This window comes from Danio rerio, chromosome 14 (assembly GCF_052040795.2).
Source record: "Danio rerio strain M-AB ecotype USA chromosome 14, GRCz13ab, whole genome shotgun sequence".
Classification (NCBI taxonomy): Eukaryota; Metazoa; Chordata; class Actinopteri; order Cypriniformes; family Danionidae; genus Danio; species Danio rerio.
Genome location: NC_141034.1, coordinates 43,527,213 through 43,542,578, shown reverse-complemented (window position 1 = coordinate 43,542,578; position 15,366 = coordinate 43,527,213). Strand labels below are relative to the sequence as shown.

General features: G+C 33.5%; 1 protein-coding gene across 50 annotated transcripts in view; it reads right to left on the bottom strand.

Moving 5' to 3' along the window:
• The window catches only part of diaph2 (diaphanous-related formin 2), a 716,224-nt gene that overhangs the window by 677,273 nt on the left and 23,585 nt on the right, over positions 1–15,366 (bottom strand). For 30 of the 50 annotated variants that reach the window (XR_015507851.1, XR_015507852.1, XM_087281962.1 and 27 more), the window contains exons 3-4: positions 10,827–11,003; positions 923–1,027 (exon numbers count right to left, since the gene is read on the bottom strand). Coding sequence is in view for 48 of the 50 variants with exons in the window: in XM_087281962.1 (XP_087138088.1) it covers positions 923–1,027; positions 10,827–11,003 (282 nt within the window). In the remaining 2 variants the exon portion in view is untranslated. Of the gene's footprint in view, positions 1–922; positions 1,028–10,826; positions 11,004–14,184; positions 14,218–15,366 lie in introns of all 50 variants that reach the window. The other 20 variants (XM_087281958.1, XM_087281970.1, XM_087281979.1 and 17 more) reach the window with 1 other exon arrangement.

Here is a 15,366-nt window from a genome sequence, read left to right as displayed (position 1 = left end):
TTACAGGGGAAAAAGTGTGTTGTGCCTGTGGTAAACATCTCTTATCACATAAAAGCACATCTCTTCCCTAGAATGCAGAGCACACGTTTGCAACCACCTCCTTGCTTGTCAGAGCGCGGTGTTCAGCCTCCACAGTGACATGCTGCTGGTGAGTGCCTCTGGTGGTGCTGAGGGGCTACAGGGGCGCAGGGAGACAGGAGCCCCCCTCTCCCCGCTTCCCGCTTTGAGACTACAATACTAATATGTGAATCATATTTCACAATGCATGCCAGCTCGCAGGGCCGACAATGAGCCTGCTGCAGAATTCAATCATCTCTGATTATCATCATTATTAATAATGCTGGTTAATTATCATAGCCGAGAGGAAAGCTAATGAAAACGGACGCCGAAGGCTGGCCGGAGGAGCTGTATGAGATGAACTGGATGTTTACAAGGAGTCTAACCTCGGCAGGACCTACTTCATAAAGTGAATGAAGAGAACTGGCCCCCCAAAAGCCTTGGATTACCCTGTGAGGCGGTGGCGTTCCAGACTTTATTCATCTATGGTGATGAAAGAGCCATGTTTCAGCTTACCGAGCAGAGACAGTGATGCGTACCAAATTCTAATGAAAACTTGATCCCTGGCAATATGAAGCTTTTGGAGAGTGCAATACAACAAAAGCAGCCTGATAAGCACAGAGGAAGAAAAAAAAAAGGTGAAATGGGGGGAAAAAATTTAAAATAAATAAATAAGAATAAATAATAAAAAAGGAGCTAAAGGAGGCGGCAATCAAAGATTTGGGGCTTTAGCAAGAGAGGCAGAAAGCAGATCAGGTTAAGCTCATTATTCTGTAGTGTCTCGTCATGTGGTTCATCCCCACTCTCTCCTCTGTCTGTTTCTTTCTTTCTAAGACTAGCCGCTCTAGTGTTGTGGTGCACTTACAGATTTGGCTGTGGCAGAAATGTACTGGACTACCATCTCTCGTTTGGTGCTCAGGTCCTTCCCTCGAAGAGGGGCCTTGCGCTCTTCGTTTAAGTTCATGTCCTCCTGTACACAAATACATATGACATTGTATTCAAAAGCAACAAATTTAACACATGCGAATAAACAAGCTTTTTCTTTTTGGAATGCAAAATTACATTAACATTTATGACCACAGTGAGGATGCTGTCCTAGCTAAATGAAGGTTATATTCTGTAATGAAGCCTTGATATATGTTTATCAATTCCATGACAAGTCAAGGAGATGTCGTGTGCTCAACAAAGAGTCTTTCTCCTGACATCCACCCTGACTGTGTTTCTGTGGAGCCATGCTGCCCTCTGGTGAAGAGAAAAGAGATTGTGTGTTGCTTTCAAATGTGAAGAGGTGATAAGTGTGTGGGTGCCCACAAAAAAGGGAAAACTTTCTAGACAAAGACAGTACTCAAGAAGGAAAAGGTGAGGGTTGTTGATATTAAAGCTATTTGTGCTACTTTTCATCAAGCAATTTTTTTTTGCATTGAGTGTAACACTTAAGACTTTTGAAAAACTGAGTTTGCATCATGTAGCTAAGAGCAGACCCTTTGAAATAGCAATCAAGTTAAGGACATCTTTTAAAAAAGATGAACATTTCAACAGTGTTAAATCAAGCCGTTGTCGCTTTCCTTTCCCCTCACGTAAAAACAAGGCCTTTAATGAATCAGTGAGCCCTGTTGATGTGGCATCTTAATTGGCTCCTTAATCCAGTTCCCGCTCTCCAGTATGATTTACCCATCATAATTAATTATGTCCTCAAAGCTTGGAATTATTAAATCAAAGGCCAGCATTGCCCTAATTGAATCCTTTTACGGAAGCAGCCCGATCCACTGATGCAAAGGTAGAAATAAGTGCCTTTTTCCCCTCTACAGCTGTAATTCGAGACCAGTTGCTTAGTAGTTGAACTTGAAACTATTAAACTTCATGAAGTCATCCACGGGAACAATGAAGCTACCAATGCAGAGCATTAAAACTAAGAGCATACAGATGTGTATGGGATGCGAGGAGTCTGATCTCTCAAGGGCACAGAGAAGGGGTGCATGGGGAAAATGGGAATCAGTAGACCCATCTCTCACTTAAAATTGTTGTGGAGAGGGGCCAAGTCTCCTGGAGAGAAAAAAAGGCATAATCTTTCATGTTTGATCTTGGTCAATTGGGTTATTTTGTGGTGGGGTTCTGAGGAATTTTTCAAAATAGAAGCAATCCGCTTAGGTTTGTAAGGACAGTCAGAGGAACTCTTATTAGTCAAAGTGCCATACATCAAAATAAGCCAAATGCACTTTTGAGAGTCCAGCGGCGTACACGAAAGACCAAAAAAAGGTTCAAGCGGAGGCGATTTTTCCTTCAATCTGGAAGAAAAGGAAAAGGGCTGTCATAATTACGCCGCCACTGATATTTAAGTGCATCTGGCCACATTTAGTAAATAACTAAAGTACAGAAGGCAAAAGTACATTACACTCAACGTCCCCAAGACAGATAGAGACTGAAAAAATGGCATCTGAGTGTGCTGAACAAATGCTCCCAGAGTAGAGCTTCATTGAATTTGCAAGGGGCAACAGTCCGACCTCATCAATCCCGAAGTCCTTCTCTGGACCAGGCGCCTCTCTCTCTCTGTCTGAATGTTAATGGCAATGGAGGAATAGCTGTGGCTGACTGAATGATGATGCAAACCGGAGGAACTGGCATGTCACATCCTGCCAGCACTGTTTCACAGCACGAGAGTCGCGTTAAGAGCCCTCACCCGTGTCTTAACACGCCGTCACCCAGCTCATGAAAGGATTTACCGCTGTGCATTTTTATCAGGCCTTGGGTCCAGCTGTGCGCATCCTCACACACACACAATGGCAAGGACGGGCAACACTGGCTCTAGAGCTCTCCTTGTGCACACATTAAGGCGAGTATATCATATGCTTAGTGCCATGACCCCTAACTCCCTTTATCAAAGACTGTAGACTATCATTTGTAGAAAAGCTCCCCTGTTTACCACAACCCTTTGATGACCAACCACATTAGTGCGCCCTTATTTTTCTTCCACTGCGCTATGCTCTGCACTGCAATCTCAGAGATCTGCCCACCTGCATTAAAGTGTGAGCATGGGGGGTTACAAATTTGCATTCGGTCAATACTTTCAAGTTTAAATATTGAAGAACAACCTTATATTCAGCCTTAACACTAATGATGTTAATCGATATGTGTGTGCAACGTATAGGGCTGCACAATGTTCGAATAAACAGACACTGCAATGTTTTGTTTTTCTGCGATCTATATCGCGATATGAACATAATTTCACCAGTTCAGCTAAATAGCTTTATTTAGAAATAATTTAAAATTTAAAGTTGATTGGAATGATTTCGTTTCTTAGTGGTGTAACATATCAAAATCTCACGGTTTGGATAACATTATGGTTTTTTTGTTACTGATCGGACCATTTTTCGGATCAGCCAAGAAGGGGAGAAGACTAATGTAATTTGTTTTCCATTTATTACAAAAACAGTACGGCAATATACATTTGGTTTTAAAAAGCAGAACTTAGAACCTGTAATTTTATTAAAAATAAAAAATAAAAATAATTTGCTGAATAAAAATAATTTGTAAAATATTCAGTACTGTGAAAATTTCACGGTTACTACTACTGTTGCTGATAATGCTAAACGAATAAATATAACATTATAATTAGTACAACCCAAATTTACTTTTGCCTTATTTTCAATAAATGATTCAGTTATTCACTCATAAAAGTTCATTGCTAGATGGATCATTTAGGAATTATTCAGTGGCATATTTTTGATGGCCACCTTTTGGTTAAATTATGTAATTGCTGTCTAAAACTTTAGTTTTTGAGCATATGACAGTGATTTTAATCTTGACCATAAACATCAGTGGTTTTATGTACACTATAAACAGTTATCCCAGAACTTCTGTGTTATTTGACTTTGCAACTTCATAACCAACTCAAAAGACTAAAGACTTGAACTTGAACAAGAACTTCTTTATTGATTTTTGCATTTTTACAACACAGACTTGAATGCAGCGATTCAAAGGATTATTAAACATATGCAAATCACTATCATTTATGATTTGTGTTGTGTTGTTATTGAGATCCTGATCTTTTAATGATTCACTGTGCAGCTTACACTGAATGCAATAATGCAGGCTAAATAAGTAGTGACAGAAAGCAGCTTTAACAACATAAGAAACCAAATCCCGAATAGGGCCAGACGGAATCTGCGGATGTTTTTTGCTATTTCTGCAGAATCTTTTGGTAAAAGTCTGCTGATTTCTGCATTATTATTTTGGAAGTATCATAACTAAAACTTTAATATATGAAATAAAAAATAATATAATTTTTAACTTTTATTTAATGTTTAAAATGCAAATCCAATTAGATTCACTTATTTGGTAAATAAAGCAAGTTTGCCATATAATATATCTAGTAAAAGACAGAAAATAATGCTGTACAAACTGCATTGTACATAAATCAGAAGAACATTTTCACATTAGTCAATAATATTACTGAAATTTTTTTTTTTTTTTAAATTAACAAATATAGATTTACACACATTTGCTAAAGTAACTAAACAGAATTAATGGTGGGCAAAAAACATGCAGAAATCTGCGGAAAATCTGCGAGCGCAGATTCCGAGTGGGCCTACGAATAACCTACCACAACTTCCTCCAACATCATTATATTTTACAGGAAAGTCTAAATGCTTCCATACATGTGATTTGAATGATGCAAGAGGCGTTCTTTCTGTGATCGTTAAAAATTTAGGATTAATCGACAAGTTAAAAAAATATATATATTAATCTGTGGATCACGTGTGTTCCAAGCCATGGGTTGTGATCATCCGTATGAATCGCGGATCAACTGTGACCCGTTACACCCCTACTGCATCTACATACAATCACTTTCCTTCGGCTGATTTGCTGATTTATTAGGGGTTGCCATAGTGGAATAAATCACCAATTACTCTGCCATGTTTTATGTGGCGGATGCTTTTCCAATCGCACCCCATCAGCACAAATATTATATATAAAATGTATATCCATAGATAAGAAGAATAAAGCATTTTTTTTAGAAAACTCTAACTGTATTCAGGAACAGAAATTGAAAAAATAAATGTAAATGGATAACGCATAGTCTTTATTGCAAAAGTTGTTGTGCAATCTGTGTGTGTGTGTGTATGTGTAAATATCATATATATATATATATATATATATATATATATATATATATATATATATATATATATATATATATATATATATATATATGAACACCATATATTAGGTTGGATGTGGTTTTGCTTTGTGGCTGATGAATCTTTTATTTATATAGACCATTAAACTAACTTATCTATGATCTCAATGTCAATGGCAAATGAAAAAGTGAAGCATTTTTCTGTAAATTGCTTCATTATGATTATTATGCTTTCGATACATAAGTCAATTCTACTCTGTGCAACATGTTTCAGGTCTGTAAACCTGCCTGGCTTGTCAAGCAGCAAATTGAAGCCCAGGTTTAATGTTCCGCTATCTTGAGAACAAAAACAGCAATTGAGAGGTTATGTGAGAGTGACAGGCAGTTACTAACGCAACGAGAAAATATGGAGGGCCAAGAGTCTCTGGCGGGTGGAAAATTGGTGCAAAACATTTGAAACAAATGAACAAATCAAACTGATTATAGCCCACATTGTCAGAGAATGCACGCCGATTACAGACAATGTGATGCATGACTCAGTTGTGCATATGACCGGGTCACTATTTGACTAGAAACAGATGGAAGATAGGCATGGGGTTCATATTTTAAAGCTGTAATAAAGACATGCTATCTTTCTGAAAGCCATAACATCAATAGAAAGTAAAACGAAAAAATTAGACACTAGGGGACACTGTTTAGCTCTATGGTATGCCATCATGTAAAAAAAATAGCTCTGCAGTCCCAAGAATGGATTCCCTTTGGACTACAATTCAAAAAGGCAAAAGACATAAATATCATTTTTGACGTCAAAGATATTTGGTCCCAAGAAACACAAGAGCCAACAATGTTTGATGTCCGACCTGACGCAATGTGTCGAAATGTGCAATTTTTCATTTGAAAGCTATAGCACAGGGCAAGACGTTTTTGAATGATGACCTAAATTTCATCTATTCATCACTGACTTGAAAAGACTTTAGCACAAAGTCAAACGGACAACTATATTTTTCTGTCCTATTACAGCATAACAGATATGAAAAAGTAAACTAAATCTTTTTTCAATTTCTTATTTTCTGTTCCACAAAGCAAATCAACAGCCTACGCTAGCATTCGCAAGTCTGGAGTTTTGTTGTGTTTTTTCCTTCAATTTAAGAGTTTGTTTGTTCTTTTTTTCATCAAGGAAGCATCTGACACAACTGATCAAAAATGACAATAAAACTTTAACGAAAAAAATCTTATTTAACATTCTATTCATCAAGAAATCATATAAAAGGTTTTCACAAAATAATATTAAGCAGCATTAGCATAATGGCTACTGATAATGTGACTTTGCCATCACACAATAAATGACATTTTTAAATATTTGAAAATATATCCATTAATTTTCTTTCAGTTTTGTCTCTATTTCAGAGATTGCAAGAGCAGAATGAACCGCCAACTAAACCAGCATATGTTTTTTACGCAGCTGATGTCTTTCCAGCCACAACCCTGTATTGGGAAACACCCATACACACTCATACACTACAGAAATTTAGTTTATTCAAATCACCAATAGTGCATGTCTTTGGACTGTGGGGGGAAATCCGGAGCACCTGGAAGAAGCAAACTCCACACAGAAATGCTAACTGGCCCAGTCATGACTCGAACCAGTGACCTTTTTGCTGTGAGGTGACAGCACTAACCGTCACCGTCCCATCCCTCTTTAAAATAATGTAACATTTTTAGTATATGTTTAGGTCAAAAAATGCAGCAATTTAGAGCATAAGAATAAAAAATACTGACCAAACTATTTATATAGTAGTGAATTGTAGTTTGTTACATTCACATTGTCCTACAAATTATATACCAAATCTGTTTATCAATAATTCATCTTTCATTGGTTTCTTTTATAACCACGATTACTAGGGTTGGGTACTGAAACCATGCCTTACAACATGTAAAACGGGATCATGAAAGAAACATTCAAAAAGCAACTCAAACACCTTAATCATTTTATTATATTATTCAGATTAAGGCAAATAATTAGATCACTGATGTCTCAACCCTACCGATTACAAAGCAAAAAGAAATATTGCCATTGCAAGCATCACACAATGGGTAAGCAATCCATTTCCACACATAAACGCAGTTTGTTTTGAAAAATCAGTCAAAGAATGGTGCTAGCGTGAAGTCCAGTAATCTTTTTGCCTTTGACACAAGTACAGGTCAATTATCAATATGTACGATATCTACCTAATGAGATGTACAACTCGCTGTGGAGTCTGGGAGGCAGTTTAAAGTACATAAAATGGGCACTGAAGAGCCGTTCTGCTCAGGTGCCGCTAAATTGGCAGAGTTTCCGATCTACAGACAGTAAATCCACAGAAACGTTCGAATAATGAAAAAAGCATCACTGACAGACTCCGCTGCAACAGAAGCAGGATGGGGAGAGCTCTGACCCCAAAAAAAAAACTAATACAAAGCAAACATTTTTCTTGTCTGGAAAATAATCCTTTCATTGTTCTGCAGCCAGATTTTGTTTTTTGACTTGTCTAGGCCAAAACAAGTTCAATTGAGGACAGTGTATGCAGCAGCCCTGTCGGTTTTGGTGTCTTGGGGATTGAGGGGAATGTGTGTGCCTCTGTACAAATAAACAGAGCTGAAACTTCACAGGTAGGGAAGAAAAACTGCATTCGGTAAAATAAAACTGTTTAGACAACAATACGCTGCTTTTCCCCATCTGTTACAGCAGCTTTCTCTATCATATGTGGCGGGAGCTCTATTGACAGCTGTCAACATATCACACATAATGGCGGAATTAGTGAGAAGAGTCATGCATATGAAAGAGTGGCAGCTAATGTATATTCTCTCCCAGAGGGGAGAACCGAACAAGTGTCAAGCCGAGCCAAGGCTCAGTTAATGCAACCTGTCGGCAGAGAGTGCAAAACTCTCAAGTCCAATTCTCCACTTGTGATTGACAGCAGCAAGAGAGATGAGGAAAGATAAGGTGTCATTGAGTATATATGCATAGTAAACGTGATTGTGTTTGCTATTATTACGTAAATATATGAGGGAACAAATTGCTATGCTTACTACAGATCTTAGGTTTTAATTTCAGGTAGAAAACATTATTATACAAACCACAATAAAAAAAAGCATATTTATGAAAATAATATACACTACTAGTTAAAAGTTTGGGGTCAGTAGGATTTTTAAATGTTTTAACATAAGCTTCTCCTGTTCATCAAGGCTGCATTTATTTAATCAAAAATACAGTAAAAATTGTAAAATGTTATTGCACTATAACTGTTCAAAAGTAGTTCATCGTTTAATTTGATTATTTATTCCAGTGATTTTAGTTTGAAGGCTGTAGACTGGAGTAATGAAGCTGAAAATGTATTCACATGATCCTTCAAAAAATCATTCTAATAATAATTATTATCATTGTTATTATTTAATATCAGTATAGTAGTAGTAGTAGTAGTAGTAGTAGTAGTAATGGTAGTAGTATTATGGTAATAGTGATAAAAGCAATGACTGGAGTAATCATTTTATTGGAAACTACATACAATAAGAAAGCCGTCATTTAAAATTTTAATAAATGTAACAATTATTAAAATTACATTTAATTAATGGCACCTTGATGAACAGAATAATAAAAATTAAAATTAAAATGATCCAAAACTTTTGTTTGATAGTGTACACCTAAATATTTTAATTAAAACAATTTTGCTAATACTAACTATTTTGCAATGGTTTGTAAATGCACTTAAACCAAAGTATAATTCAGTTTAAATATAAATTCAAGAAAATTATTAATGAACTTTTGATTAGCAGAATTTTACATTTATACAAACATTTTACAAAAATTTTAATTAATGGTAAACATTTAGTTTATTTTCTTATTGAATACATTTCTTCATTTCAAATAATGCAGGTTTTTTTTTTATTAAAATGTATTTCAGAAAATTTTTAAATAAAAATAGTAAAAAATTCGTTAAAAAAACAGATTTTTTTGGTGAAAAAATTAATTGTAATTTGGAGAAAACATATATTTAAAAATCATATGGCCTTTTAAAAGTTTCCTAAAACTGTAATCATTGTTAAACATTTAATAAATTGTGGTATTATTTCTTATTAAAAATGGATTCCAGAAAATGTAAAATACAAAATAAGGATGAGCGATTAAACGAAAGTAATGGGAATCTACATTCAAACTTATAATCGATCTAATTTGTCCAGGACGATTTTTTTCAAGTATTTTCCCTAGCGCATGTGGAGTCGCGTCACCCCGCTCTGTTAAAGGCTGAGGCAAATTTATACTTCTGTGGCCACATCTGATCTCTGGTAAAGCAGGACGATGGATCCATTCTTCTATAGAGATGCCTTGAAACAGCATATTTTCCATTACATTCAAATTATTATTTATAACAAATATTTGTTTACAGAAGATGCAATATAAAAAAATACAGGTAAAATATTATTTACAGGATATACACGAGTTATTTTGTTTAGAAGAGATGCTTATTTTCTACTTTTAATATGAAAAACCTTGAACATTATTAATTTTGTTACCGAAGGTACAAGATATTTATTTTCACTTTTTTATAAGAAAAAAAAGTCTTTAGTTTTAGGCAATGTGTGTTTTAATTTTAGTTGTTCAACGCAGATGTTCAATAAATAATCATAGATAGTTGATAGTGTGCATTTTCTTCAATTATTTTAAAATGAACTAATGCATCCTTCATTCAGAAATCTCTCACATGTAACATGTGACCACATTTACTTTACAAACCCTGCCAGTGAACTATGTAAAAACATAAAATTAATAGAATAATTGTAATAGAGTTAGAATGTTAAAATGTTCAATTAATTGTGATTTTGATTTTAGACCAAATCACACAGCCCTACTACAAAATCTGAATAATTTAAATGAAAAAAAGAAAATTATTTGGAAAAAATAAAATAGAATTGGAGAAAAAATATATTTTTAAAAAGTCATATGGCCATAGATAAGGTGCATTACTAAGCATTTATGGTAATCTGATGTACCTAAATGTATTAAATAGCAAATTATTGGGCAGATTACAAATATATTATAAAGTAGCATTAAATAAGTGTCCTTCATTGAAACATGAAGCACCTTATTATCCCTTTAAGTGTGTTAAACAGTAATGAAAGTGTCTTCCCTCAAAGTACACTTATGTGTTTTGGTCAAACATACTTGAATGATACTGAATTAAATTTATACTCCCGCAAGCATTATCTCCAGTTTTTCTTTTTAATAATATATATTGAAGATTTCAAGTACACCACAAATGTGCATTCAGTTCAATTCAATTAAATGAACATTTCCACAAGGGCTTTCTTAAATGTTTAATGAAAAACAGAACAGTAGATCTTCATTTCCAATCAACGTTTTATTAATTGAACAAAAAAAAAAAGACTTGGGAGTATTAAGCTTGATCTAAATTCTAGCTAAACTCATTTTATGTGGCTGGCAAATGTGTGAGGCAAAAAGTCTGGTTTTGATAGCCTAATTGACACTCTTAACATGAGCTCCACGCTTTTGATATGAATCAGTGATATAGGGCGTCTGAGGTCATATAGAGCCTGGGGCAGAGTGCAGATCTCAGGGTAGGGAAAACACACTCACCATCATCTTCTCAAACAAGTCGACAATCTCCTTCTCTGACAGGTTCATGGAGCGCTCGTCGAAGAACGGCTGGGGCACAGGCAGCTCGGTCTGGGTGGAGATGGGGTCTGTGGGGTGCTGGATTAGAGGCTTCTCCTTCTTCATGCCTTGCTTTCGAAAACTGGTGATTCTGTCCCGCTGCAGAGACACAGTGAAGTTAAAGTTAAAAAAAACTAACAGGTGCTGATGTCTGAATTTATAGACACAGCACATACAGTTAAAGTCAAAATTATTAGCCTCCCTGCTAATTTTTTGTTTCTTTTTTAAATATTTAAATATATTGATCTATTTTGATATATATAATATGCACATACACATACATATATATACATATATATATATATATATATATATATATATATATATATATATATATATATATATATATATATATATATATATTTATATATATATATATTTTTTTTTTATGTGATATATTGAATAATATATGATATATTAAATATTTTATTTATACTTATTAATTTAATATGTTCTTTTTTATGTAAGCCTTCTAAATTCTTTAGCAATGCATTTCTAACATTTGTTATGCCAATACAGCAATAGCTGAATTTAATTGAATTCAATTGGAATTTTTGACACTATTATTTTTCTTCTGGAAAGTCTTTTGTTTTATTTCTGCTAGAATATTCTGCATCATTCATTCAGAAATCTGAACAGTGAACTATGTAAAAACATAAAATAGAATAATCGTAATAGAGTTAGAATGTTCAAATGTTCAATTAATTGTGATTTCGATCGATCAAATCGCACATCCCAACTACAAAATCTGAATAATTTAAATGAAAAAAAGAAAATTATTTTGAAAAAAAATTGAATTTAATTAAATTGGAATTTTTCACACTGTTATTTTTCTTATGGAGAAAGTCTTTTGTTTTATTTCAGCTAGAATAAAAGCAGTTTTTAATTTAAAAAAAAATTATGCAATTTTTTTGATAGTCTATAGAACAAACCATTGTCTAACAATAGTTTTCTAATAACTCTGACTTGTCTAATTTACCTAACTAAGCTAGTTAAGGCTTTAAATGACACTTTAAGCTGAATACTAGTATCTTGAAAAAATATCTAGTAAAATATTATGTACTGTCATAAAGGCAAAGTAAAAATAAATCTGTTATTAGAAATGAGTTATTAAAACTATTATATTTAGAAATGTCTTGAAATGTCTTCTCTAATAACAGAAGGGCTAATAATTCTGACTTCAACTGTATTTCTGACAGTGGGAATTTTAAGAATGTACAAGGCCTTCTGAAACAAAAACGTTTAATTTTTTTGACCCGGATGAGTGTGGCGTTCTGTCCTATGTGCAATTAGTTAAGGAGAGGAATGTTAAAGTTTTGTCTAGTTTATAAAATGAGCTAATAGGCTTTAATTATGGTGGTGGTTTGCAGGAGGAAGAACATTCGCATTTGAAAGTATCAAGTTATCAAGTAAAAATTAAGTTCAAACACAGATATCAGTCAACAGAAATAATAGCATTTTCGAAATGCATTTACACTACCATTCAAATCTGAGATTAGTAAAATTCATTTTATGTAGCTTTTATTTTTTTAATTCAGTAAGCATACATTGCAGTGATCAAACCTTTTCAATAAAAAAATGCTATGTTTTTCTGGGAACACTTTATAAAAATATATCATTCGTTAGCAACAAATACTTCACTAGGTAACATATTTTAAGTAAGAATGCTTTGTTAAAATACAAAATTACATTTATTGTTATATAAATTACAGTTTTATTTATTATTTAATTAATTTGATTTATTTATTTTTATTTTATTAATTAAAATGAGTTATTGTTCACTTAAAAACTAATGTGTTACCACTTTTTTATTATTACTTATTATTATCATTTTATTACATTTATATTGATTAAAAAGTCCTTAAAAAATAATTTGACCACTGATCAAATTAACTGTTTGCTGTCCGCCAAATCAGCATATTAGAATGATATGAAAATGCTACAAATCAGAGTACTGGCAACCAAAAAAAAAAAAAAAATGACCTTTTTGCTCATATTAAGTGGCCTTAACTAATATGCATTAGGACAAATTAGAAATTCATTACAATGTACCTACTGTGTAAATACATATTTTACAATGTACTTACGCTAGATTCAATGCCTGTATGTAATTACATCTATAATTCATTTATGTAAAGACATTTATAATTACACTGTTCACCATTACTTACCCCTTAACCTACTTAACCCACATACCACCAAGCCTTCCCTAAGCCAACCCATATTGCAACTCAATAGCACAAGTGTTCTACAATACATTATGTACACATTAAGTATATTGTATTTATATTTTGATTCATAGTTAGAGCTGCTTAATATGAAGTGGGACCAAATCGGTTTTATCAAATAAAAAGCTGCCTGAATCTAAAAGATTTACAAAAACTTTTTTTTCATCTTACAGTCCCCAACTTTGGTAAGATGTATGATCTGAAACCTGTTCATTTATTACACTAGCACACCAGTAGATAAGTGGCAAATAAATATCTTCAAAGCTAACCCACACAATCCACAAGCACTCTGATTTGACAAGGGTCATTTTAAGTGAACGCAGAGGTGTTTGGTTACTTATTAGAAAGTTTCAGAACAGTACAAAGTTCAGGGGTTGACATTTGACTCACCTGCACCCTTTTTACTTTACCTTTCCACAGCAGAAATCGCAAGAGTGACATTACCATTGTCACCTTCCTTTTTTAACATTCACTTTACAGTCATAATGAATACAAAGACAGTATCACACACAGGATTCTGCACTACAGTAGACAGCAAGACACGACGAGTTAAGGTTTCTGTCTAATTAGAAAGAGATGAGAACGGCTTCTGCCAGTCACGGGTTACTGGCTTAGAGTGAATGAAGAGAGGCCATGCACCAGTCTCTGTTAGTCTGTCATTAAAAAAACACTGAAGAAACATGCATATATGGATGAAAACAAAACAAATGAATTAAAAGAATCAAAACACACTCTGTTGTAAACTGCAAGTGTTCAAAGAGAGACCAAATTAAAAAGAAGACAAGGTCTGGGAACTTATCATGAACTATTTCATCAAGTTGCCGTGTGTCTGCTTGAACTCTATTTTGTTGACCTGAAGTGAACTTTAGATTGATTATGACTGGGTGATAAAAAAAAGACAGTTTTGCTTTGTCTTTTTTTGTCTTTGATCTCTTTTTGTCGATCACTTCACTTTTACAACGCTCTAAGAGTCGGGGTTAAGATGGAAAAAAAGAAGAAAAAAAACATAAGAGAAAAAGAAAGACACAAAATAAAAGAAACAGACACCTTACCATGTCATCAGCCAATGTTTTTATGTGTATGTTCTGTTGAAGGGAAGGGACAACATAGAAATGAGGGCCTGTGAAATAAAAACTGCTGTGTCTGTGCAAGGGAGAACCCAAAATCCACATGCAATAAATTGCAAATATAAACAAAAGCAAAAAAGCTTATCAGACCCTAAGCAAAGTACCAACTGCACAGCATGGAAAGTTTAACCCACTGCTGACACAATAAACAGGCATACCCTCTGTTAGTAAAGTGGAGTCTGTTAACTAACAACATTATCAAATGTTTGTATACCAGCAGGAGTCATGAAGATCAATTATTTAATATAATTGACCATCAAATGGCCATCAAAAATTTGAAAAAGCAGAACTTTAGCTTTGATGAAGAAGGCTTTGAACAGTCACATTCTGCCCTGGGTTACAGCGGAGACAATACAGGAAGAGGAGACGGACCACTTGGAGAAAAATGATTAGAGGAAATAGCAAAACTCTTGCCAAGAAACTTTGATCCTAGTGGCTCTCCTTTCAATTCCATGTGTTCACTCCTGCAGATGAAGACTTTGAATAGTTGAAGATCATAATGTATGTACCCTTTTAACTAAAACTGGATGAAAATGGCTAAAGTTATATAATATATAAATATATCTTTTTATTTTAAGTTTAAATTTAAATGTCCAAATAGTCCGCGATGCTGAAAAGACCAGCTTTTAATAATAAAAAATCTTTTGGCACCCTGCAAAAGCTATCAAAAAATTGTGTACATCATTTTACTAAACACAAACAATACTGTAGTCATAACAAGTGTTGGACCCCACTAACTTAAAATTTGGAGGACAATAATTTGAGAAATTGACTTTGCATCTCTTTTAAATGCATTACTATTCTTTCTCTTGATTCGATTCAGACTTTACATTGTAAAAAAAAGTATCATTAAATTATTTATTTATATTTATATTACTATATTTTGTAATTGGTGTTTTATGTATTTATTTATTTATTCATTTATTTATTTCTACTGTTGAATTGCATTACATGATATTTAATCAAACTTTTGATGTTAAAAAGTTAAAAAACAGACTATATATATATATATATATATATATATATATATATATATATATATATATATATATATATATATATATATATATATATATATATTTCTCATACAATATATATTTTAAATAG